Source organism: Lynx canadensis, chromosome A1 (assembly GCF_007474595.2).
Source record: "Lynx canadensis isolate LIC74 chromosome A1, mLynCan4.pri.v2, whole genome shotgun sequence".
In the NCBI taxonomy this organism is placed as follows: domain Eukaryota; kingdom Metazoa; phylum Chordata; class Mammalia; order Carnivora; family Felidae; genus Lynx; species Lynx canadensis.
The window spans coordinates 171,450,293-171,477,886 of NC_044303.2; the positions used below are offsets into that span (position 1 = coordinate 171,450,293).

General features: G+C 38.6%; 1 protein-coding gene across 1 annotated transcript in view; it reads left to right on the top strand.

The window, feature by feature from the left end:
* Positions 1–27,594, top strand: part of CAMK4 (calcium/calmodulin dependent protein kinase IV) — a 216,665-nt gene that overhangs the window by 112,025 nt on the left and 77,046 nt on the right. Inside the window, exons 3-4 of the mRNA XM_030326235.1 lie at positions 19,646–19,708; positions 21,864–21,946. Coding sequence (XP_030182095.1) covers positions 19,646–19,708; positions 21,864–21,946 — 146 coding nt within the window. The remainder of the gene's footprint in view (positions 1–19,645; positions 19,709–21,863; positions 21,947–27,594) is intronic.

Sequence of the window (27,594 nt, forward strand, 5' to 3'; positions counted from 1 at the left end):
TCTTATTATTAATTATAATGAGTCCACACAGATATTTTATATTATGATGGTACCACTTCATTCTATCCAATTCTAATGTTCTCATCAGTTTCATTTAAAACTGAGCACTAAGCAGTACCAGACATCCTGTGCAATACTGTATGAATAAGATTAATTATATTGTTTTTGGAGTGTTTTTAAAATTTCTGGTGAAAAGGGGTATATATGTTACTACCATTATCAATCAAATTGAACATGACACTAAATAAATATTTCTGATCCTATGACCTACTTCAACAAGTCTAGGATGTTTGTGATTGCTAGATTTAGCATGCTTTCAATCTTAGGGCTCTATCCTGGTTCTTACCATTGGAGCAATGTGACTAGATCTACAATGAAGAAGCTGTTCCAGGTTTGAGTTTTGTCATATTTTAGTTATTGTAATGTAAAATTACCTATACATTTCTGTAAAGGTTTTTGTTGAATAATTTAATTTACTAGAGAATGCCTTTATCTTTTAAAAATTTTTTGTAAGTGTGAAAAGAAGAAAGAGGCCTGTTACTGTCTTCTCATTTAGTTGAAGAACCACACATTGTGATTTGCTAATCATTCTGTGAGTTAGTTTTTAATCTCTATTCATTTTTCCTTATATTCTTATGAGTTAACTATTGGAGTATATAAATATGTTGCGGGAGAATTTGAAAGGTTGCTCTAGATTAAACTGTAAAATATACACAGGCCTCCTCCCCAATTTTTGGTAGGTGAATCTTCAGGACATCTTCATTGCAGGAGATTTCTGTGTTCCTCCATTCTAAAATAGAGTTAATACCATTTATGCCACTGGATAAACTGAAGATTACCTGTTCTTGTCTCTTTCTACCTGGCCTTGGGGAACACACAAAACTGACCATGGGCCATTCATATTCCATTTGTTATGATGTACGTGAGAGAGATGTCTGGGTCAATCTGAGTTAAACATATGCATCTCTTAAATGTTGCCATAGCCACTTTTAACCACTCATGAATATCCTCTAAAAGTGAAGCAAGGTCACCTTTGGTCAGTGATGGAGAGGAAAATAATAAATCACTAGCTCAAATAGACTTTTTGGGCCCAATTGAGGTCTCCAAACACATTAATGAAAGTAACTTGCGGATAACAAGCTGTGTCAAGTGAAGTGAAACTTCTTTAAGCATTCTGTCAGTTGAAACCTATTGATTTTCATAGGAACTATTAAGCTAGGTTTCCTGGAATAGGAACAGGGATATTTCTATTCAGTTTGTGACAGGTAAATGTCTACAAGAGAAAAGAGGTAGTGGGTGGAATGTTAAAACCTTGGCCTGGTTTGTATGCTTTCCCATTCAGAGATTCACTTTGAAATCTGAACATTCTTGCAGAGAATTAGTTGTTGAAGTGTGATATGTTTTCTTTTTTGATAGAAACGCTGTGAGAATCTGTCTCAATTCAGCTTGCTTATCAGTCCTCTCATTATATTGAGCTCTCTTCAGGGTATTTTGTTGCCTTTTAAAAAATAAACACCATAATTCAGACAAGGAGCTGCAAAGGGTGGTGGGAGGTGAGAGAGAAGGAGAGACTGAGAATATAGGCACGTCCCCGTGTGCTGTTGCCTGAAAGAAAACACACTTTGCAGTGACGCCATCCACTCAGGCTATCACATTTAAGCCTCTAGTACTTTTATAAGTAGTGGGCGGCTGGATCTGAAGTGATCTTCTTCCTTTACGTGCAGTCTATGAAGCAGAAAAAAGAGATGCATAACTAGCCGCAACAGAGGAAATCTTACAGGAAGAGCTTATGTTGCCATTCCATGGTAGAAGAAAGAGACTAGAAACTTCTCAGAGAGCTGAATCGGAAAGGCCTTGTAACCACAGGAAGGGTACTGGGAGCAGGGAAGTTGACAGAAGCCAAGGTCAGAAGATCAGAGCTGGGGACTGGTGCCCGATGGGCCACAATCAGAGAACTCAGAGGGCCAGCAGGAACACAGCCTACCAGCCTCAGAACAAACTTGGGATTTGTAGCTTGCAAAGAAGGGGAGAAGCTATAATATTAGTGTTAACAGGGGAAAACATTTCAATAAATTTTGATTTTTATATTTATAGTACCACATTGAATGATGGTCAAAGCCAACTAGACAATATAAAAAGAGAGGCGAGAAAGAAGGCAAAAAAAAAAAAAAAAGAAGGATCAAGTCATAGAACTCCAAAACCATTAATCTGCTAAAAAAGAGGGAGTGAATAACTTTGTGCAGAGGATATTAGTTAGAAGGGATTCAAATAATTTTCAGTATTGAATTAGCTTTCAACTGCTTTTTTTAAAGTAAGAATTCTCAAATCAACATATGCCACTTCAGTAGTTTTAACAGTAAAGGAGCATAATGCCAATAAGAATGGTGCCCACATTTAATTATTAAATATATTTGGCCCCTTTCACATGTTAACACAAAGTACCCCATGGGAGTATCTTACTTATGGAAGTTTTAGAAAAGAGATGTGTCCAAAGTACACAATAGCATATAGAACTTGAACCCAGGGCTTTTGAGTCCCAAATTTTGGTCCTTTCTATTTATACCAGCTAGATCCTGATAGAAGAAGGACCAAAAAAGGACCAAAAAATGGTAGGAATGATCATGGTCCAGATCTGAGACTGAAACTAGACGTTGCTAATCTGATAAAGGATGAAAAAGCCTTTGTTGACAGAGACACAGAGAAACTGCATGCATTTCTAAGTCATACTGTGAAACAAAGGCAAATAATACTCCCTATGTGCAGAGAACACAGGCAACATATTTATTTTCCAAATGCTGTTAAAAGCTTAGTTTGATGAGTCTCAGCACACAATATTCAGTAACAAATGAAAGAAGAATCACTGGAGAGTGTGTAATATACAGACCACATACCTTGCTTGGTGTGAATCTCTTTGCTCTTTGTCTTAATGGTAGATGGAATGCAGTGACCCGGGCTGTGGCTGTGTGTATGGAATTCTAGTTTCTTCTCTGCTGCAAGGATAAATTCATATTTATCTCTACCCCAGAAATCTGAAAAATGTATCAAATGGATTGTTATATCTACAGTGCCTCCTCCCACCCCTATCACAAAATACCAAATTGTCATTGGGAGAATTTTTTTTTTTTCTGAGACTTTGGGATCAGAATAGTCTGGACTTATTTTTTCCATAATAACACCAGGACACATTTGAGTGTTGTGATCAACCCTGTGGAAAGGTGGGGCATACATAATAAAGTACTATACACTGTGAATGATTTTTTTTCGTCGATAAAGCAGATCCAAGATTACCATCCTCACCTTTTAAACTGTGACATTTTTATAAAGGGAAATGTGGATGAGTGTCAGAATTTACCTACCACATTTATATCTGCAAAAAAAAATTGATATATCCTCTATTTCTATGACGATTAGAATTTTTCCTGAGACTGGTGCCACTGGATATGTGGGGTAAAGGTACTTAAAATTTCCAGTCCAAGATATCTTAGTTTTTTCTCATTTAAGACTCTCTTTTAGTTTAGAAGAGTTTCTTTAGGGTAAATGTTCAGTGTAAGTTTATCCGTCTCCAAGCTGTTTCTCCCTTGTCCTATACTTTTGATGCTTTCTTAAGTACTCCATGGGAGCATGGTGTCTACAGCAAGGGTGAAGTAACCCATGCACCACCGCCATTACCAGCTGCTGGCACCACTGAACACCTGACTGGGTGAGGGCACCAGCAGCTGTAGACAGCTGGGGATACATCATAGGGTTTAATAATGGTCAGACAGTCAGGGACAGGACCAGACCAGCCAGGCAGCACAAAGTCAGAGATCAGCCCAGCCCATGAATCACAGGCCCCTTTCCACTGCCTTCTCTGAACCTGACAGTCCTGGAAGGTATCAGAGGGGGAGCAATGCTAGGACCATTATCATGGAATGTTGTGCATGTCTACCCAATTACTTGTGCATGGGACTTTTAAAAACGGAGCCACTGGCCTGGAAGAGACTTAATGGGAGTACATGGAAGATAAGCACATCACTCTAAAGAAAAAGATGTTGAGAAGAACTGAGCTGACACACTTTAGCTTCCGATTTCTGGAAGCATTTGGTCTCTTCGGAAAAGCGAAGCTCTGGGGTTAACTCATGTTAAGATGTTTCTTCAGCAAGGGAGCCAAATCCAGAGACACAAACACTGCCCTGGAGCAACACCAACAATGGAATTTTTTTCAAACCTTAAATCATTAAGATTTCTACTCTCTATGGGGCATCTGGGTAGCTCAGTCGGTTAAGCATATTGGTTTCGGGTCAGGTCAGGATCTCACGGTTTTGTTGGTTCGAGCCCCACGTTGGCCTCCTCTGTGCTGACAGTGCAGAGCCTGCTTGGGATTCTCTATCTTCTCTTTCTGCCCTTCCCCACTTGCACTGTTTCTGTCTTGAAATAAATAAACTTTAAAATTTTTTTTAGAAAAAGACTTCTACTCTCTCTTTCTTTATGACCCCAGCCCCAGAGCATGATTATATTGCTTTTGGGGTCATTTAAAATCTTTTTTGTCAGTAACATATCCTTTTTTTTTTTAAAGGAAGTTTTTAGCATCCTTGAACAATATTTACGAGCATATTTGAAAGTCTTAATTATCTTAGAAAGAACAGTTAAGGAGCTAAAGCTTCTAAGAATGTCCCGGTATTCCCCTATTCAAAGCATACCCTCATAAGGAATTCAACCCCAAGATGTAACTGATGAGATTTAAAATACTAATGTTTATAAGAGTATTTTTTGTTTTCATTATTTGAGAGAGTACAAAGTCATCAACTTCTTAAATATCTAATTAGTTTTATAACAGATAGATGATCACTTGTTTTAGGATTAAATGGATAGCTCAGGGTCTCCAGGGTATACAGTGTTCTGCCCCACACTTCACATGGTTTGAGAATTGTGTACCTGAATCATTGCTGTCAAACTGAAAGAAATATAAAACCAAAACTGAGTTTTGTGTTTCCATAATTTTTTGGTACTTTTAAAAGTACTTTGAAAAGTACTGCCTTAGTCCTGAGAGGAAAATACATTGCAATCCAGGCCTATCTCAAGAAACAAGAAAAATCCCAAATACAAAATCTAACAGCACACCTAAAGGAAATAGAAGCAGAACAGCAAAGACAGCCTAAGTCCAGCAGAAGAAGAGAAATAATAAAGATCAGACCAGAAATAAACAATATAGAATCTAAAAAAACTGTAGAGCAGATCAACAAAACCAAGAGTTGGTTTTTTGAAAAAATAAACAAAATTGATAAACCTCTAGCCAGGCTTCTCAAAAAGAAAAGGGAGATGACCCAAATAGATAAAATCATGAATGAAAATGGAATTATTACAACCAATCCCTCAGAAATACAAGGAATTATCAGGGAATACTATGAAAAATTATATGCCAACAAACTGGACAACCTGGAAGAAATGGACAAATTCCTAAACACCCACACACTTCCAAAACTCAATAAGGAAGAAATAGAAAGCTTGAACAGACCCATAACCAGCGAAGAAATTTAATCAGTCATCAAAAGTCTCCCAACAAATAAGAGTCCAGGACCAGATGGCTTCCCAGGGGAGTTCTACCAGACGTTTAAAGCAGAGATAATACCTATCCTTCTCAAGCTATTCCAAAAAAGAAAGGGAAGGAAAACTTCCAGACTCATTCTATGAAGCCAGCATTACTTTGATTCCTAAACCAGACAGAGACCCAGTAAAAAAAGAGAATTCCAGGCCAATATCCCTGATGAATATGGATGCAAAAATTCGCAGTAAGATACTAGCAAATCGAATTCAACAGCATATAAAAAGAATTATTCACCATGATCAAGTGGGATTCATTCCTGGGATGCAGGGCTGGTTCAACATTCACAAATCAATCAATGTGATACATCACATTAATAAAAGAAAGATAAGAACCATATGATCCTGTCAATCGATGCAGAAAAGGCCTTTGACAAAATTCAGCATCTTTCTTAATAAAAACCCTTGAGAAAGTCGGGATAGAAGGAACATACTTAAAGATCATAAAAGCCATTTATGAAAAGCCCACAGCTAATATCATCCTCAATGGGGAAAACCTGAGAGCTTTCTTCCTGAGATCAGGAACACGACAGGGATGTCCACTCTCACCGCTGTCGTTTAACATAGTGTTGGAAGTTCTAGCATCAGCAATCAGACAACAAAAGGAAATCAAAAACCAAAGCAGGAGGCATCACAATCCCAGACTTTAGCCTCTACTACAAAGCTGTAATCATCAAGACAGCATGGTATTGGCACAAAAACAGACACATAGACCAATGGAATAGAATAGAAACCCCAGAACTAGACCCACAAACATATGGCCAACTAATCTTTGACAAAGCAGGAAAGAATATCCAATGGAAAAAAGTCTCTTTAACAAATGGTGCTGGGAGAACAGGACAGCAACATGCAGAAGATTGAAACTAGACCACTTTCTCACACCATTCACAAAAACAAACTCAAAATGGATAAAGGACCTGAATGTGATACAGGAAATCATCAAAACCCTAGAGGAGAAAGCAGGAAAAGACCTCTCTGACCTCAGCCATAGCAATTTTTTACTTGACACATCCCCAAAGGCAAGGGAATTAAAAGCAAAAATGAACTACTGGGACCTTATGAAGATAAAAAGCTTCTGCACAGCAAAGGAAACAACCAACAAAACAAAAAGGCAACCAATGGAATGGGAAAAGCTATTTGCAAATGACATATCGGACAAAGGGCTAGTATCCAAAATCTATAAAGAGCTCACCAAACTCCACACCCGAAAAACAAATAACCCAGTGAAGAAATGGGCAGAAAGCATGAATAGACACTTCTCTAAAGAAGACATCCGGATGGCCAACAGGCACATGAAAAGATGCTCAACGTCGCTCCTCATCAGGGAAGTAGAAATCAAAACCACACTCAGATATCACCTCACGCCAGTCAGAGTGCCCAAAATGAACAAATCAGGAGACTATAGATGCTGGTGAGGATGTGGAGAAACAGGAACCCTCTTGCACTGTTGGTGGGAATGCAAATTGATGCAGCCGCTCTGGAAAACAGTGTGTAGGTTCCTCAAAAAATTAAAAATAGACCTACCCTATGACCCAGCAATAGCACTGCTAGGAATGTACCCAACGGATACAGGAGAACTGATGCATACGGGCACTTGTACCCCAGTGTTTATAGCAGCACTCTCAACAATAGCCAAATTATGGAAAGAGCCTAAATGTCCATCAACTGATGAATGGATAAAGAAATTGTGGTTTATATACACAATGGAGTACTACATGGCAATGAGAAAGAATGAAATATGGCCCTTTGTAGCAACATGGATGGAACTGGAGAGTGTGATGCTAAGTGAAATAAGCCATACAGAGAAAGACGGATACCATATGGTTTCACTCTTATGTGGATCCTGAGAAACTTAACAGAAACCCATGGGGGAGGGGAAGGAAAAAAAAAAAGAGGTTAGAGTGGAAGAGAGCTAAAGCATAAGAGACTCTTAAAAACTGAGAACAAACTGAGGGTTGATGGGGGGTGGAAGGGTGGGGAAGGTGGTGATGGGTATTGAGGAGGGCACCTTTTGGGATGAGCACTGGGTGTTGTATGGAAACCAATGTGACAATAAACTTCATATATTGGGGAAAAAAAAGAAAAGTACTGCCTTGACCACATAAAAATCACTGAAAGCCACTGATGCTGGTAGGCTGGGTCTGGGGACCCAGAGAGGTCCCCAGGACCAGCTAAGAGGGTCCCTGGCTGCATGCAGGATAGAAATCAAGCGTGAGCTGGCAAGAGGTGAAAGCAGAGTTTATTGAAGGTATAGGGAGAGTGCAGGTGTAGAATGTTTGGAAGACTCAGAAAGGAAAGGAGGGAGTCTCATCTTTGTTTGGGGTCTGGGGATTTTTTTATTGAGGATCGTGATCTGGTGTACCTATTGTCTCAGGAATCCAGGAACCACCTAGAACAAAGATATGCCCCGGGTGTTATTCTATGGAGCCAGGGGGCTTTGGCCTTGAGATGTCTATTGCTGGTGGTCTGGAATACACATATGATAGCTGTGTCTGGTCATTCTCACCTGGTCCATCCTTAGATGTTCTCTATTCTAGAGAAGTCATTAACTTCTTGCCCCTTACACAGAGGACATGCGCCACTTGCACTGAGGCATGTGCAAAGTAGAGGTGCAGGTCCTAGCAAGAATAGAAGCAGGAAAAGGACCAAAAAGCAAGCTTTTATGCATTCCTTCATTTCGCTATCTCAGCACTAAAAGGGAATGATGCACTTTGTTCATTTCTATAGGAACTTTTTGATGTCTGTAGGGTATTGCTGATACCCAGCTGTGGAGTAACTCAGGTGTGACCTCAGCGGCCAACAGTGATTAATAAACATAAGAAATTAGTTTTAAAACCTCCGTGGAGCTTAACCAAAGAAGTACAGCTCTTATCCCAATCTTCAAAAATAGTGAAGGAAGGCATTTAAATGTAAATGCAAACAGATATCAGTTCCCCTCTTTGATTACCCTCAAATAAGGAGATTATATTGGATAGAGTTTTGGATTTTGATGAAACTGTCTTTCACTGAAAAGAAGAACCAAACTGTATTTCAAGTTTATTAGACATTTTTTCCTTCCTAGGATGGCACTCTCATAAATCCCAATATTTCTAAATTTAGTTTATTTCTGTTGCAGTAATTTTTATGGGAAAATATAGAAAAATGAAAATAGAAGACTAGGAAATATTTACTTTACTTTTACAAGTTCCTTTCAGGAAAGGCACTGAACATCTACCATGAGCCAGGAGATTTCATATATATTTTAATTTACTCCTTACAACAATGGTACTGTAGGTAGCAATTATTATGTCCATGTTATCTATGAATAAATTGAAATATCCTCAGACAGGATAAATGATTTTATCAACGACTTAATGGCGGAACCAGAATTCAAGTTGCATTTTGAAATAAAGTACAGCCATGGAACGTCATTACAGAATGATTTATATGAGTAGCAAATTGTAAGAAATCATAAGTATCTAAATATAAATATAGCCATTGATGACACCAGGCCATTAGGAAGCTGTTTTACATTCTGCTTGTGAACGTCAGGTGACCATAAGGTTTTATGATATTTTTCATGAAAATTAAAAGAAACAAAACTGTATCTCCACATTTGAAGTATGTAAAGAAATATTCAGAGTTGAAAGAGTTGAAAGAAAGTGAACCAGAATACTAGCGATAGTTGTGTTACAACAGTGGGTATGTTCCTCACTCTTACGTTTTCAACATTTTTTTTTTTTTTAATGTGACTATGAGGGGTGCCTGGGTGGCTTAGTCAGTTAAACCTCTGCCTCTTGATTTTGGCTCAGGTCATGATTTCAGTGTTAGTTCAAGCCCTGCATTGGGCTCCGCATTGCAGAGCCTGTTTGGGGTTCTCTCTCTCTCTCTCTCTGACTCTCCCCTGTGCTTGCTCTCTCTTGCTCTCTCTCAAAAATAAATAAATTTTTTAAAAAATATGGCTATGAAACTTATCTAAAAATTTCTAGTATCTCTTTATTTTCTTCTAGCCCTGGCAACATGCTCCTGAAAAGAGAATTTGGGAGGCTGACATTACATTCCTTTCTTATCACAGGATATCAACTTCTTTTTTGCAAGGATCTGACTGTACTGGTGTTGATGTGCCCTCATTTTGGAATATGCAGGAGTAGGGACCTAGCAAAGCTTTCCTCTTGAACTGTCCCCTGGCAGGCACAGAGACAAAGCCAAGAATTTGCAGGTACATCCCTATAATCCTCTGCTTACCAAGGATCCCCCAGCTCTCCAACTTTCACTGTTACCATTTCCTCATTTTCATCACTTCATCTTCTTGTAATCTTTTTTTTCCAGTTGTGTTTGATTCAAAGCACTGATCGCACACAAAAAGGCAAGGTGTGCTGTAATATAATAATAATCCCTTGTGACTCACAGTTTGGAAACTGCAGGCTACTATCCATGCAGGCCCTAGATATGGGTGCTTCCAGATCTTTGCCAGTAAGATAGTTGTTCTCCACTCCATTGGTGTCAATAACATGACAAAAATGTTACACAGATTCAACTGTCAGGAGAACAGACTAATCTGTTCTAATCTAACAGTTCTAATCTTAACTAACCAAAGCTGTCAAACCAGGGGTCTTTTCTTTAAGCCACCCATCTTTTGTATTCATATACTAGCTTAATCCTTCCTTCCTTCATTCTTCATTCAACAAATTATTGTATACCAGGCATTGATAAATAATGCTGGAGATGTGAATGTGTAGAAAATAAAACCCTTGCTGTCACAGAGCTTGTGTTCTGGTGGAAGAATCAAATAATGAATTAGTAAATGATAATCTAGATGTTTGTAAATGTTATAAAGAGATTAGGGTGATATGATTCATGGTGTATGTATGTATGTGTAGTCACTTTTGGTGGAGTGGACAGGGAAGGCCTCTCAGTTACTCTCTGAGTGAAGTCAGAAGGTCTAGTGGAAAAGGAAGTAGCAAGTGCAAAGACTTTGGAGAATGGTCTAGTAGTTGAATGACCTGGGTAGAGCAAAAAATGACATAAGATCAAAACGGTGAGGCCAAGCCGTCCAGAGTTTTATGGTCCATGGTAAAGAGTTTGCATTTATTCTAAGCACAATGGATGTGAACAAAGGCATTTAAGTTGGAGAATGACATGATCTGATTTATATTTTAAAGACCTCACTCTGGCTTGTATGCAAAGGGAATGATTGGAAAGGGTAAGAATACAAGCAGAGAGATTAGTTAGGAAGTATTTCAATACTTATGCAGCCTTTAAAGTAGAAGAAAAGTCAGAGCAGAATGGTGACATGGAATAATCAATTTTATTTGAAGAATGGAGTGATCAAATATATCAAATGCTGCTGACAGGATAAGATGAGTAGTTTGGCTCCAAGTGCTTCTCCAAGGAGGCCACTGATTTCTTCTATAAGAGTGGTTGGAGGAGTTCTTGGAATGAAGCCAGACTGGGTTGCACTGACAAAAAGGTGGGGGGGGGGGCAGGTAGGTGGAGGGAGGAAGTGGAGAAAGAAAGCAGAGACAACTCTAGAGAGTTTTTCTGTGGAGGGAAGCAGAGAAATGCTTTGAAAGCAGGAAGACAGGTGAGGAACTGAGGGATGAGATCTTTTTAAGGATAAGAGGTATTAAATCAGGGTTACCTCCGTATATTTTAATCTCAGGGAGAGATACAGAGATTAAAGAACGAGGAAAGAGCTAGTGAAAGATACAAAGTCCTTTCTCCTTAATATACCATGTTCTCTCCGCTCTCTTCTTTCTCTCTGTTAAGCCAAATCTGTTTCTAGTGAGAGTCTAGCATGAGCCAAATCTTTTGTATAAACGCTGTTCAGCTTGTCATCTCTCCCAGGAATATTTTAAGCCTGTTTCATTCACTGTAAAATAAAAGGCTGTTCCTTGTGAAAGAATTTCTGGCATCTGTGAGCAGAAAGGCTTAGATTTTAGAGTGTAGGAGTGAGGGAGCCGAGGCACCTTGCTTAAAGGAGCTGCCCTGTTCTGAGTCTACCTGACTACAGAAATTTCAGGTTCTGAAATACAAGCATCTTTCTTTCAGGTCAGAGCCATTCTTGACTTGCCTAAACTCTGTCCCCATCCGTGGACTCCCCCTTCCATTGGAAAGTTCTACTTTTCTCCATTTTGCCATCCCAGTGACTGAAGAGTCTGCAAGGAGTGGGAGGTGACTATTAACAGGACTATAGAAAAATGAGTTTCACAGTTTTCAAAACCAAGCTTATTTGATTGACATACTTTATTAGAGTTTGTCTTCCCATGCTAATCAGAACAAGGTTGGTTTTATGCTAGTCAGTGTTAAATGTAAAACAGGATACTGGTTCCTCTATAATTAATACCCTTCCTGTCCCACCCCATCATGTCCAATGCTTGTCACTGCCATCACCTCCACAGTGCAGCTTCCCCTAACGTTCTCCTCTCCACTGGGTCCAAACTCACACTTAAAGATCTGGGAGGAGAACATTCAAGCAGAAAACTATCTTTGTACTGACAAAGTGGAAAGGCCTAGAAGTGTAAATGATCTTGGCTTCTTCAGAGATCAGTTAGATGATTAGTGAGCTAGAATAAAAGGGGACAGCTCATAGGTGAGTTCAGTCCAAGGGATAGGGCCAAAATGTTTTTAGCATCTTTCTGAACCTGCTCCTCTAGTCTTAGCCCCCACCCCACCCTGGTAAGTGGCAATTTTATGCTTCCTGTTTCTCATGCTGAAAGAGTTGTGGTCAACTTTTACCCTTTTTGTTCTCTTACATCCCATAGCCAGTTCATCTGCAGATACTTTTTTCTCTTCCTTAAAAATATCCATCTGCTTCATACCTCTATCATCACTATCACCTGGGCCCAAACCTCTATAATCTCTCCTTGGAACAACTGCCCTAACTTGGTACTGAGTCTCCCTACTTTTATTCTTTTCATCATCCTCATCCCTACAAGATTCAGAATATCCTTTTAAATCTTAACTAAGATCATGTCTTTCCTTTCTCAAAACCTCCCAATTGTGTCTGACCTCTCTGGTACTAAAATGCAAAGTTCTTACCTTGGTCAAGATGGCTCTCTATTTACATGGCTCCTGGTCATGAGGAGCCTCCATCATCATCTACTCCTTTCCTCCTCCCTCACTCTGCTTTGGCTAATCTGGCCTCCTTGTTGGCACTCTTAGCTGAGGGCCTTTGTGTTTGCTGTTTCTCTGTGTGGAACACTCCTCCCTCAAATCCAAGTTGCTATGTCCCATGCCACTTTATCAGAGAGACTTTTCCTGACCTTCCATCTCAAACAGCACCCTTCGCCATCCTATGTCCTTAACCTTTTTTTTTTTTTCCTTAGTATTTATCAACTCTGGACTGTTTGTCTGTTTTTGTCTTCAGTAGAACATAAGCTTCTCAGGACATAAAATTCCTAGGAAGTTTATCCATTTTGTTCACTGCTATATCCTCATGGCCAGAATAACATCTGCATAGTGGGTGCTCAAAAATATTTGTGGAAAAGGGCATCTTGGTGGCTCAGTCAGTTAAGTGTCTGACTTCAGCTCAGGTCATGATCTCGCAGTTCGTGGGTTTGAACCCTGTGTCTGGCTCTGTGCTGACAGCTCAGAGCCTGGAGCCTGCTTCACATTCTGTATCTCCCTCTCTTGCTCTGCCCTCCCCCCACTTGCACTCTGCCTCTTTCTCTCTCAAAAATAAGTAAACATTAAATGTATATACATATATATAATACATGTATTTGTGGAATTAATGGATGAAGTTAATTGGATACAGATGTATATAGATTGATAGATTGAATGATGAGAAGATTATGTTCTCTTTGTGTTGTTTATACCTTCTCAGTGGATTAGAAGCAAGGCTGTGATAGGAGAGTGAAGGGAGGAGGGTGTATTGAATGTTAGAGGAGACTGAGTGTAAAGTGTTCTGTTGTAGAGTGAGGAGCTGAGGGTCCCCTGAGATTTGGGGTCATAAATTAAAAATGGAACAAGTCAAGATGGTTGTGCACCTTATTCCGGACACTTCAGTTCACTCACAGACATGGAGTGAAAGAAACGTAAAGTTTGACCAACTTAAGTGTTTTTCTTGGCAAACCCCAATAAGAGCAAAGGATTTGGGGGAATATGCACATCCATGCTTATCCTAATGGACCATGGAATCTAAGAACTAAAAAGACAGGAAGTGGAAAGCAGAGAGTATGCTATTTGAAATCAGTATCTTTGAAGGGGTACAATTGATGATAATGATAAAGCCTGGAATATGACCATGGGAATGGGTTTCTAGGAGGGAGTAGAGGAAGAGATTGTTGGAATTTGAGGAAATAGCAAAGAAACTAGAGGCAAGGATGTTGATGGGATCATTCACATGAAAGTTGAAGTTGTTAGGAATGATGACAGATCAGTGGTTGAGGTGAAGTTGCTGAAACCTGATAAAATCTTCAGTATAGGATGAGTAACAAAGAGATAGGAAGATGACTAAAACAAAAAGAGGTTGCAGATTGTGTTGGCTGATGGCAGACATTTTAAAACAGCTGAGGTTTTAGGGGGACAAGGGAGGAGAAACGGTTTAGAGATAGCAATGGAGAACAAGAAGGACACCTACCCTTCCAGGCCTGTGATATATTTCCTGTTGGGACAAAAACAAGACACCACTTGAGAGGACTATGAGAAAAGTAAGGTATCATGAGATGTCCAAGTTTCTATTAGATCAAGAATATAGAGAGAATAATCAGACTTTGTTAAAATTCCACAGTGGTTGGAGATACGAGCCTCAGTATTTTTATCTGTGTCCCACATTTGATTTTTGCATGTTCATACAGCAATTCTTACCTTTTAAATCCTTGTAGGCTAAAACTGTCATTCTTGAACTTAACAAAGTGCCAGCTGTCAAGTCTTTTCATCAAGCATGTTAGTGCTGACATGTACTTGTTGATATGTCAGAAAAGAGGATGCTAAATTAAGGAGAAGCTATGCAGAAGAGAATTGCTGTGAAAATTTAAAGACACTTGACTTCTTATTTATTTATCCACTAATAATGTGTATTTTGCCTTTTTCTACAAAGTATTTGAGGAGCACAGTTCTGTACTTCACATTCCATTCTTTGGTCACTGTGCAAACCACAGATGAGCCTAAGAAACCAGAGAAAGAATAGATAGACAAACAAGATTTATGGTCTCGATTCCTGCAAAGAACATGGGATGAGGCTGAGCATTTGATGTGGAAATGCCACTGTACTTGACTGAGTCCCAGAATTAGAGCAGTGGTCTCTACTCATATAGGTCACCCCACCTCACCAAGAGTACTTAAAATTCCAGAGTCCGGATCTAGGCCACATCTGAGATGGCCAAGCAGCTCAAGTTCACCAGAGATCTGGTGTTAAAAATCCTCTCCTTCCCAATTCCTTTACCACCTGTCTCCATCTGTCACTCCCACAATGCAGAAACGGGTTTCCTTTTCTTTCTGTAAGCCCTCATTACTTCTTCTTCACGTATTTTTCAATCCTCTCTCCCTTCTTTTCTACAACTTTCTCAGCCCCAGCACAGGAGTGTTTTTGCTGTATATCTTAATGAAGGGTCCGTGTTTGATCAACTCTTTTCTGACAGTGGAAACTTTTTCTCTCAGATTATAATCATACATTTTGTCGTTTCTTTTTCTCCCCCCATGGAGGCAGATAGCAAAATTGGGATTTCTTTCGATATTAAGGTATCTTGAGTTCCATGGAGTATTAAAAGTGTACACATCTGTGTAACCACTTTTATTAAATTATTTCATTAATATTTTTCATATGCATAATCTTCAAAAATATGTTTTATATTGAAAGTATTTCAAAAGCTATTAAAATTGAATGTTTCAAAAGTGACTTTATGGAGATGAAAGGAAATACTTCTTTGAATTTTTAGGGCAATTTAAATAGAGGAGCTAAAATAGGTTTTAAGAAAAACCCCATGTGCCCAAGCCATTCAAATTGGTAACTAGAACAATGACACAATGTAAGTGGAAGACAGAGCTCTTAACGATTAGCAGTAAAATGCAGTAAATTAGAGAGGCAGGAATGTAATCCCATTGTTGTCAATCTGGTTTACCTTGTGACTGATAAAAACTCAAGAACCCATCGTGACTGGAGAAATTCCTATGGGCTTCTCCAGATTCCTTCTGTCTATCAGTCTTCCAGACCAGGGAAAGCTGGATTGCCCACTAGCTACTTCATGCAGTTAGGTCAACCAGACACACACCTGAAACTTCTAGCCCTTCCAGCCACTTCTGGATTTGAATGGGACATAATACCTTATGAGGAGGGGTATAGCATCACGACTGCCAAAGAGACGGGATATGCAACCTGAAAGTATGGAAAAGTTAACTCCAAAAGGTGAGATTTCACCGGTGGGAAACAGGATAAGGAGATCCCTGGGCAGATGCCTGGGGTCCCTCCTATGAACTTCTTCAGTCATGATAGTCAGGTAGAGCTTCTCTGGATAAGTACTGTATGCCAACTGGCTGCAACTGCCCGTATGACCTGCTATTTCTTTATAGCTCATTGTGACACAGTAGTCAGTGTGCTGACTGCATCGTGTCCCTGTTACCTCACCGTACTTCCATTTTCTCCCACTCTAACTGCACCTTCCAAATAAAACACCAGCGTGTTGATCCTTGCCTCATATTTGTTTGCTGGGGAACCTGGGCTAAAATACATCCCCTACCTTAGAATTTTAGTAATATACATTATATATTTTATAACTGTGAATTGTTAGTAACCAAACACTATCATTCTTCAAGGTATTTTGTAAATACTGAAGGTAATTTTATGGGTTTCAGTATTGTAATGCTGCTTTGTTAAAGCCATCTGTTGTTGCTTCTGAAGATGCTAATTATAGTAGCACTTGGAAGCTAATTTCAAGTAGCAATAATGACTGTTCAGATAGCTACCCATTGACTTTTATGCTGTGCTTGACTGTTATTTTCTAGAAAAACATCACTTATTGTGAGTGGTAGAGTCAGGGCTCAGTCCCCCTCCTGACCTTTCCAGGAGCTTGGAGGGGGAAGTCAGAAGCAGGAAGGAAATACTAACTTCTGGAACAAGAGAAATATTGGAAAGATGTGAGAGATGTGGCGGTCAAGATACACACCTGTGTGACCTTCAAGATGTGACACCTGTACCAAACTCTGAGACTTCGTTTCAAAAAGAAAGCAAATGGCCCTCAGCATATCTATCTGGGAAAGACTCTGACCTCAGTCTTGTCTTTTTCTGGTTTCTCAGTCATGTATCTGCTCGTTTCTCTTTAGTCAACTTCTCCCTTTCAGCTCTACCGGCTATTGGTTTCTTTGGTTGGCATCACTTTGACTTGTAGTCAAGGTTTTGTCACTCAATTTACTCTCTTTGGATTGGTTTTTGATGCTCCATTTTTTCTCTAAGTTCCCTCTTCTACGATTCTTATCTGCTACTCCCTTCTCAGCGTCCACTGAAGACATGACCTGCACCTGATTTGACCTAGGCTCCAGCATTCAAGGGAGGAGAAAGGAGACTGTGTTTGCATTTTTTCTTTCACTTAAATTATTACTAAATTTTTGTTCTTCTCTGTCGCCTTTCTATTTTAAAATGTATGATGTTAAATTTTCTGGAATAGTAATTCTCAGGCTTTTGGGCATTAGGAACCCTTTATACTCTTCAAATTATTGAGATTCCAAATGCCATAAACATTTGCTATATTAGAGATTAGAACAGAATTTTTAAAGTATTAATTAATTAAAAACATAACAATAATAAACCCATTACATTTTAACATAAATAGTATTTTTTATGAAAAATAACTATATTTTCCAAAATTAAAAAATACTTTTGAGAAGAGTAGCATTATTTTGAAAATCTCTTTCCTATCTGGCTTAAGAGAAGAACATTTGATTCTCGTCTGCTTCTGCATTCCATTTGTGGTTCTGTTTCAAGTACAGATAAAAATCTAGCCTTACTCAGATATGCAACTAGAAAAGAGACAGCCTCACATATGCCCTGAAAGAATCTAGGGATCTTGGAGCATCCTCTCATCACATTTGAGAACCATTGATCGGGAGTACACTGGGAAAATCATTATCATTTAAAAATTATTTTTAAAAAGAAATTAGTTCTGAATTCAAAGCAAGTAACTATATCAGAAGATTGCCAGTCCAAGCAATCTGGTGTGTTCTCAGCATTTCTACAGTTCAGATGAATTAATTGTCAAATAGCTAAAATGTAATAAAAATGTTTAAAAACTCATCCCAATATGTAATATATGGGACACAGCATGGTAAAAAAAGAAATTTGCTTAAAATGCATAATTTTATTAGAAAAGCATTTGTTTAATATCAATATATCATGTTAAAAAATTAAAGGATCCCACTGACTTACTTTATATTGATTAGAAATCTATGAAAACAAGAAGGAAACCTTATATTACATAAACTCTAAATGTATAGTGAGAATAAATTTGAATACTATCGGTCTTTTTTCCCTGTTTTTAAAAAACTTTTATTATTTAAGTACAGTTGACACACAGTGTTACATTAGTCTTGAATAGTAACAGTCTTAAATAAGAAACACTCAAGTTTTTAAAAATTTTTAAAGCATTATGCGATAATGAACATTATATTTATTTTGTAATAATGAGGAAACCTTTATTAACCTGAAGAGAAGATTGTGATAAAAATAATCTGTATCCACTGCATGCCTCTTATATGAGGCACCTAAAATAGGCCAACTCATAGAAGTAGATAATAGAATCGTTACCAGTGGGTGCGTGGAGAGGAGGAGTTGTTCAAGGGGGTACAAAGTTACAGTTATCCAAGATGAGTAAGTTCCAGAGACTGTTGCACAACATAATGCCTACAGTTAACTATACAGTCTTGTGCATTTAAATATTTGTTAAGAGGGTAGATCTCATATTAAGTGTTCTTACCACACACACACACACACACACACACACCACAACACAAAAGGACTCAGGAAACTTTTAGAGGTTATGTTCATTAGTACAAGCATAGAGATATGTCCAAACTCACCAAATTGTATACATTAATTATATGGGGTTTTTTTGGATACCAACTATACCTCAGAGCTGGAAAAAAATAATAAAAAAATAATGAAAATATTCTCTATCCAAATTTTCTTCATAAGCCATCTGCAGAAACTGAAATAGAGCGCACGGCAAGAACTTTTTGGAAGAGATCTGTCATGTCATCTGGCTGTTCTAGAAATGCCTCTCTTTTTTAAAGATCTTTCATTTAATACAAGTAGAGTATTAAAAATGGTCCCTGGTAGGTGGCTCAGTTGGTTAAGCGTCCGACTCCAGCTCAGGTCATGATCTCATAGTTCGTTGGTTCGGGCCCCACATTGGACTCTGTGCTGACAGCCCAGAGCCTCGAGCCTGCTTCAGATTCTGTGTCTCCCTCTCTCTCTTCCCCTCCTCCACTCACACTCTGTCTCACTCTGTCTCTCAAAAATAAATAAATGTAAAAAAAATTTTTTTAATGGTCACTGGTAGTAGCAGACTCTATTCCCTTTGGCTCTCGCAATTTCAGAGAAAAAGGGAATACATCTTTCTTGAAATTTGAGCAAAATTTCTGGTGAGGGCCCCGACTGGGATGACTTGGATCTGGTGGGTATTTGTGACTCAACCGCGGTGACCAGGGAGGAATACTTTGATTGGTTTGGCTGGGTTACGTGCCCACCTGTGTGAGAGAAAGGCAGGTGAAGTGATTGACCACCCAGTGGGGTTGGGACAAGGGTTCGTAAGAGAAATGAAGAGGAGGAGGAGACATAGGTTGAGATGAACTTTTTGCCTTAGTGGTGAGAGTAGTGGTGTTTTAAATAGGGCCAAGCAAGTGGTCTGACAAGTTGTGATCCACATTTGTAACTAGTTCTACTTTATGTCTGAAGCAGAGAAGAAAGACATGCAACTGAAAAAAAAAAGGTGGAGTAGGAGGAAGGAAGAGACACAAAAAAGCTCAGGAATGAGCCTCTACCAATTTCCTGATTCACCCAGGTGGTTTTTGCTGTTTCTGATTCTCTGCCACAGTTAAGACATTTCTAAGGTGGGAGTTTCTTTCAGTTTCTCTCTTTCATTTTGCCTTCTAGGTGGACAAAAAAATCGTAAGAACTGAGATAGGAGTTCTTCTTCGCCTCTCACATCCAAACATTGTAAGTCATTTTTAATCTTCTATTTAAAAAATTTTCAAAGTTATAGAATGGGGTTTTTCTTCTTTGCTGGCCATGCTATTAATGAGATAGGGATTCTTCCACCACCATTAGGCAGCCGTGGCCTACCCCTTGTCCTCATCTGATCACATTTTTTAATTCAGAAGCTGAATAAATCTTAAAAATAATACCTCTCAAAAGAGTCTCAAAATGGACAGATCAGCAATACATGCCATCTTTGTTTTCATGCATGAAAGGGTAACTAAAAATTGAAGTTTTGTTTCACTCTAAGAAAACACTGGCTTCTTCCTTTTGTGTGCCTATCTTATTAATATGCCATTGCTGAAAAAGCCTGTGAAAAAAATGCATTGCTTTCCAAAGTCATTTCAGTCTCCTTTGAGAGAGGATCTACTTCAGAAACAATGTGAAGATTCAAATAAATGATGTACTTCAATGGGGAAAATAACATGTCCTCAGAAGCTCTGCTCTAGGCTATGTCCAGACAAAGGTGCTGAGGGAAAGGTCTGGCAAAAAGCTTTCTTGAGCCAATGAAGTGAAAAGAACAAAATCATTTTCCAGGCCATAACTTGAACTGAGCCAACTACTTAAAGACAATATTTTACTCATTTCTTGAAAAAGTTATGGTGTCTAGGAGGATGACCTACAATGCTTAGTTAGGCTCCAAGCAAAGTGCTTAAAACTTAACGTATGGGTTAGCAATGCAGTCAGCTATAAGTAACAAAAACTTGAATATGGTAGTGTAAACATATATTTTCTTATGTTATAATCAGAAGGCAGGCAGTTGCTGGCATTGGTTCAGCTCCTCAGTGATGCTATTCAGGACCCAGACATCTTCCACCCTCACGCTGTTCCTTCATTGTCCTAAATGGCTGCTCCACAGTTTTCACAGGTCTTCAGGCCTATACTCAAGACAAAAAGAACTGGAGATGCCTGGGTGGCTAGTCGGTTAAGCATCCAACTCTTGATTTCAGCTCAGGTCATGATCTCACAGTTCGTGAGATAGAGCCCTGGGTAGGGCTCTGCACTGACAGCATGGAGCCTGCTTGAGATTCTCTGTCTGCTTCTCTCTCTGCCCCTCCCCTGCTCTCTTTCTATCTCTCTCTCAAAACAAATAATCTCTAAAAGAAAGAAAGAAAGAAAGAATTGAAAAGGCTTCTCCAGCAGAGTATGATGAGAAGAGTAGAGGCTTTTTCAAAATTTCCAGCTGCATCAGAATTCTCTTCAGATTTTATTGGCCAAAGCTGGCTACAAGATCATCCCTTTCCAGTTCCACAAGATCATGGAACTGGAAAATTGGGGCAGGATTATCCTAGGTGGCTTAGACCAATCATGATCCATAATTTGAAGCTAGGCATCTTGCTTCTCTATACAAAATCTGCTTGCAATAAAGTAGGGGGAGAAGAGCTTTGGGTAAGCAATTAACAAAATTTGCCACATACAGTCACAACTTTTACATTATCCATCTTTTTCCTTCAACAACAAGTCAATGTAGAATTTTCCTCAAATGTGGATGAGTCCTGGTCACTAGATTCTCTGATATATGGAGGAAAATATCCAAAATTGGGTGAGTTATCTGAGTGTGATGCGAGTCTTGTTATAGTCAGTCAAATCACTGCCATCACTACTTTTCTGAGGATCCCTTCATCCACCAGCAACATTTTAGCTGTTGAGAGGTATCCTTTCCATATGGACAGAATTTAACCTGGTCCTGTTCTGCCTCAGACCCCTAATTCCAAGTTCCCTTCCAGGAGAAAGAGGCATTTACATCACTAGCAACCATGATGCTTTCAAATGTTTCAAGAAGCTTTGTTTGTTTGCTTTCGTTTTTTAATTCCAGAGCATTTCAGAAATTTTGATGTTTTGGCAAAATTTAGGAAGTGTTTCTAAGGCAGTTGTCTTTGAATTGTCAAAAAGAAAAACATAAAAACTCAAAAGGACCTTTAAAGAAATGAGGTAGTAACTGGTCAAAACAACCAGAGAGTGAAAAATGGCTGCTGTTACCGGAATGTGGAAACTTTATTGATGATGATCCAATATATTGCTATTACAGAGAGTGTTGTTTTAGTCACAGTGTTAGCTCTTTCCTAGAAGGATGAAAATAAGGAATTTCTGATGTATTTTTAATATTTTTCCCCAGATAAAACTTAAAGAGATATTTGAAACCCCTACAGAAATCAGTCTGGTCCTAGAACTCGTCACAGGAGGAGAACTGTTTGACAGGTAAGATGGTCCTAGAAATCTAACTCAAGAAAAGTTTTGTTTCCAGGCACCAAAAAAGTATCAAAGGGAAATTTCTTCTGATGATTTTCATAATGACACATCATACAACTTGATAAATTCTACCGAACTATATCTTCAGAGGAGTATAGAATGGAAGGAGAGTGTTATTTAATATGATGTGGGTGTGTGAAAATTTGGGATGCTTAGTAAGTGAAAAATGAAACACCGTAATATCCATTTACTCTTGCAAACATTTACTTTCCCATTAAAAACAGAATTTCTAAAGACATACTAGATTTAAACTAAATAGTAACATTCATGAGAATGTTTCTTGAAAAAATATTTGATGAAAATTATAGAAAGTTAAATATGTAATAGTATTCTCTGTTATGATCCAAAAGCTTATAAAAATCAATACACTTCAAATGATTTTTTTTAAGGCCTTGTTTCTCTATTAGGCTGTGTAGAGTTCCAAGAGGCAGAGTAAAACCTATGCTGTTATGTCCAGTTATAGCCAATTTCAGTTGTCTGGTCATCTGTTCATCACTCGAGGCAGAGGTTTGAGGATGCCAAGGAATATGCCTAAAAACCTGGTGGAGCATAATATAGGCAAACAATATGTACAAGAGACACAACCTTTAAGTTTCCGTGCCTTTCACACCTTCCCCATTTTTCTGGGACAATTCCCTATTTACCTAGATGGGCTCTTAGGAGCCCTATGCTGTGCTCTTTTGGGTGGTCAAAAGAGAATGGAATTGGAAGAAGACAAAGTGACTAAGTAGGCATATATGAGGAAGAGTTAGAAGCTGGGTACTAATACAAAGTTCCTGTTGGTTAAGAATGCATTAAGAGGGGCGCCTGGGTGGTGCAGTCGGTTAAGCGTCCGACTTCAGCCAGGTCACGATCTCGCGGTCCTTGAGTTCGAGCCCCGCGTCAGGCTCTGGGCTGATGGCTCAGAGCCTGGAGCCTGCTTCCGATTCTGTGTCTCCCTCTCTCTCTGCCCCTCCCCCATTCATGCTCTGTCTCTCTCTGTCCCAAAAGAAAATAAATAAACGTTGAAAAAAAATTAAAAAAAAAAGAATGCATTAAGAGAGAAGTGGGCTGCAAAGAGAAGACAGGAGAAAGATTGAGGGAACTACTGATAAAGCATGAGTGCCTGGCGCATAGTAAAATCCTCAGTGTTTGCTGAATGAATGAGCAACCACTATAATGAATAGACTGTAAGGAGAAAGAGATCTGAAGGGGATAGGGTTAGAAGGTGTCAGAAGAGGAGCACTCCTACCTTTCCTCCCCACCCAGACTCTACCTAGTTTAATTTGATGCCTGCACGAAGCTTCCAAAGATATTCATGTTCATTTTCAAAGGTTCTGTCTGTTTTTAATGTTACCTAGTGCAGATTTGGGTCTTCAGATAGGAAGGAGTAAAATGGTCCAGTTTGATTGGAGCTCCATGTGTATCTTCAATAGATAAATAATTTTGTTTACATATACATTGAAATGTTCTTGGAACTAGTTATGTGGTTTATCAGACTTTAAAAATTGTATATTTTGGGGTACCTGATGGATCAGTCAGTTGAGCATCCAGCTTTGCCTCAGGTCATGATCTCGCGATTCGTGAGTTCGAGCTCCTATGTCAGGGCTCTCTGCTGTCAGCACAGAGTCTGCTTGGAATCCTCTGTCCCCCTCTCTCTGCCCCTCCCTGACACATGCGCGCTCTCTCTCTCTCTCTCTCTCTCCAAAGTAAATGAATATTAAAAAGAAAATTTTAACATTTTAACTAAAGACATATACTTCTTGTGGCATTTGGATTCCTGTCTAGATCTTGACTTAAAAGACAAATAGCTAACTAAGAGTGATTTGCTTAACCTCTCTGAAACTCAGAACAAATTTGAAGTGATTCTGTGTTGCTAAGGAAGCTGAGACACTGATCCACTGTAAGAATAAAGACCATTATGTTTCCTTATGTTTAGTGAAGACTCTTCTAGACTGATTAACTTGAATGTTACCAGAATTTGCCAGAAATGGCTTCTTTTTTAACACCTCTATAGCTAACTCTTTCATGGACGTATTTCTTCTTTAGGCACATTAATAGAGTCAATTTATAGTTCAATTCTGCTGCCTTTGGAGTAAGAAGGTCTCTCTAAGGAGAACTAACATATCATCTGCTAATTATAGTCTATCAGAGAGAAATGCCATGTTCTTTAACTGTAAATAACTACAGGACAGGAATGGCACACTAAAGCCATCATCTACCAATAGCACTTACTATTTACCTTCTTACCTCTATTTGTTCAAACTATTTTGGAATTAAGTCTTTCTGTCCCTCTCCAACCTTTCATGAAAAGATTTTGTTCTCTCATCTTGTAGTAGTCTAGTTGATTTGATGAGACAGAGTTAATTCAGCTCTAGATAAAAATGAAAAACTAAATACTGTTGAGAAATTTCATTTACAGAGGTAAATGGATGAAATATTCAGATTTAGCAGAAGACATCTAAAGAATGGCAGACAGCCAGTAAAGCACTCAATCACTTAAAAACTCTTAGTGGTCTTAGATCCCAGACTTTTTTCCCCCTTGAATGTTGTTGTCCACATATCTATTGCCATATCTGAGATAAACTTGGTTTCTCCATTAGATTACTTAATTCTACAGTTATCTTTAAAATTGTATCAAGTTGGGGGCGCCTGGGTGGCGCAGTCGGTTAAGCGTCCGACTTCAGCCAGGTCACGATCTCGCGGTCCGTGAGTTCGAGCCCCGCGTCGGGCTCTGGGCTGATGGCTCAGAACCTGGAGCCTGTTTCCGATTCTGTGTCTCCCTCTCTCTCTGCCCCTCCCCCGTTCATGCTCTGTCTCTCTCTGTCCCAAAAATAAATAAACATTGAAAAAAAAATTTAAAATAAAATAAAATAAAATAAAATTGTATCAAGTTGAAAATATACCCTGTGTTATTATCCATGTATTTCTTTCTTTCTTGAGAGTTAAAAATCATAATACTGTTTTGTTTTGTTTTTTCCTGTACTTCAGTCAGAACCAAATTCATTTAATTGCAATGATCAAAATTCATTCCTGGTCTAATGATGATGTTAATAGTTTCTAATGAATTAACTAATGGAACAATTGATGAAGAGATGATTGTGTTAGCCCATTAGAGCCAAAATGTTTGTATTTTAGTAGCAAAAAAATCTATTCCATGGTGCTTCTAAAAAACTAAACATAGTAAAAATTTGAGTGGAATCTGCTGTTGCATGTAGAATATAAATAGTAAAGTGCACAGGACAATTGATTAAAAATTTTGGAATCAAGTCAGTGATTTTTTTTGTGTACAAGAAAATCCCCCCAGAAAGCCCTTTACAAAATTGAGACATGATGGGAAAAAGAAAGCTCCAGAGGTTTTCTGCTTCATCTTTCTCAATCTAGTCATCTTCTTAGAAATTCACTGCATTTTTAAATTGACAAAGTGTGAGATTGTTTGCTTTAAGAGTAAATTTTCCTTTTTTTTTTTTTTTCAGAGAATGATTGTATTTTAAAGCAGCCAAGTTAGAAGTGTACTTACAGTCTTCTAATTATATTTTTGAAGAAGTATTTTTTTCCTGATTTTTGTCTAACTCCAGTATCAGAATATGTTATGGATTTTTAAATTGTCTCGCTTTTTCTGTTTTCTCCTTGGGTTTTTGCTTGCCTGATTATACTTGCTTAGATGCCAAACATTACATATAAAAGATTTTGGAATATGAGGCTTTAAATGCTGTAACCTTCCAAAAAAGCAGATTTCCTTTTGCGGGCAGTTAAGGTAAGGAGCAGATCACTTTAATTCAATCAGGTATTTGATTGATTCAAAGTGGAGCTTCCTGAAGGGAGATCTAGTTCTTATCAACTCCTACTCATAGGGTTTTGATCTTTAAGGGTTCGAATTTAAGCCAGGAGTTGTTCCAAGCCCTTTTTCTTGACACACCCTAAATGCCAGCTTCTGTTCCTTCCATCTTGTGAGATGGCCAGAAGCTTTGTTCATCTTTTCAGCCTGTTAGCTACTGATACCGAAGCAGTAAATGCCTTTAAAGGGAAAGCGGAGGCATCAGATGTTAAGTTTGCTTTGCTGGGTTTTTTTTTTCCCTCCTGGACCTTGGCTCCTAAATCCTTCACTTTCTTGGTAACTCTGATGTCTTCAAATATATTTAAAAAAAATTTATTTAGCTTGTTTTCATTGTTCTTGCCTGGAGGCTTGTCTACCCCACTGTTGCTGAGAACAAAAAATCAATATATTTGGTTTTAAAATTCCTTTCCCAGACGCTCATGTGTTCTCCTCTTTTATATCAAGGTAAGGAGGATGAAAAAGCATTGTCCCCACTTTACAGATGTGGCAACTGAGGATGAGTAAAGGTAAATGATTTTCCCAAATTAGGCATCCAGACTATGTTCTGGTCCAGCTCTGCCTTCTCATATGGCCCCGCTGTCTTTCTTATTAAATCCAGTTAGTTCCTTTCGAATCATTCCCCAGAGAGCAAACTCATGTTTATTCTATTTATGGAGAATCCATGATGTATTGGTTGGTTCTATGCAAAGCTATATATGTATTTAACCCACTCAATCGCTCTTCAAGTGTTTTGAGGTATTATTCTAATTTTTTCAAGAGAATAAACTGAAGAAACTAAGCCATAAAGCCAAGCTTGAAACTCCTATCTATTTGACTGCAAACTTTTTTTTACGTTCTCCAAACTGAAAATATTCTTTTTAAAAACTGCAAGTGGTCAGTAAGCAAGAGAAGTAGTAGTTATGTTTGGGAACTATGCATTGACCCTTTTAATCACCTGACAGAGTCCTAGTATATCAGCCCCAACAGTCATCTCCACTTGAATATTTCAGGGTTCTTAGTGTTGGCAGAAATGGAATTTTAAGGACATGGTCATTAGAAAAATTTCTAGAAATAGAACTTAGGGTTTTCCTTGCCCAGTCTCCACAGAGTTGTACCATGGTTGGTATTGTGGTTAAACCAAACTCAGATTATGTCTGAATTTATAAAGACTGTCGTGTCAAAAATTGATCATTGTTATTAAAGTGAAAAATCGGGGCGCCTGGGTGGCGCAGTCGGTTAAGCGTCCGACTTCAGCCAGGTCACGATCTCGCGGTCCGTGAGTTCGAGCCCCGCGTCGGGCTCTGGGCTGATGGCTCGGAGCCTGGAGCCTGTTTCCGATTCTGTGTCTCCCTCTCTCTCTGCCCCTCCCCTGTTCATGCTCTGTCTCTCTCTGTCCCAAAAATAAATAAAAAAAGTTGAAAAAAAAAATTAAAAAAAAAAAATAAATAAAGTGAAAAATCCATAAGATCTGTCTGAAAAGGATAATTAGTTACTATATCGAGTGCCTGTTGGTGTCCTGGAAGTGGTTGGGCATTTTACTAAGCGTGATCTCATTTAATCCTCACAGCAACACATGTACAAGGTAGGCCTTGATGTATAGATTTTATTGACCAGATAACTGAGGATTAGAGAGGTCTATTAACTACGGTTAGGTCACTCAGCTTATACTGGGTCTACAACAATAATTTAATGAGATTGGAATCAAGTATGTCAGATTCCAAAGCATATGACTATTCTAGCATGTCATGCTGCTGCTATGTAAGCAAATGCAAACACTCTTAGTACTTAAAAATAGAACTTC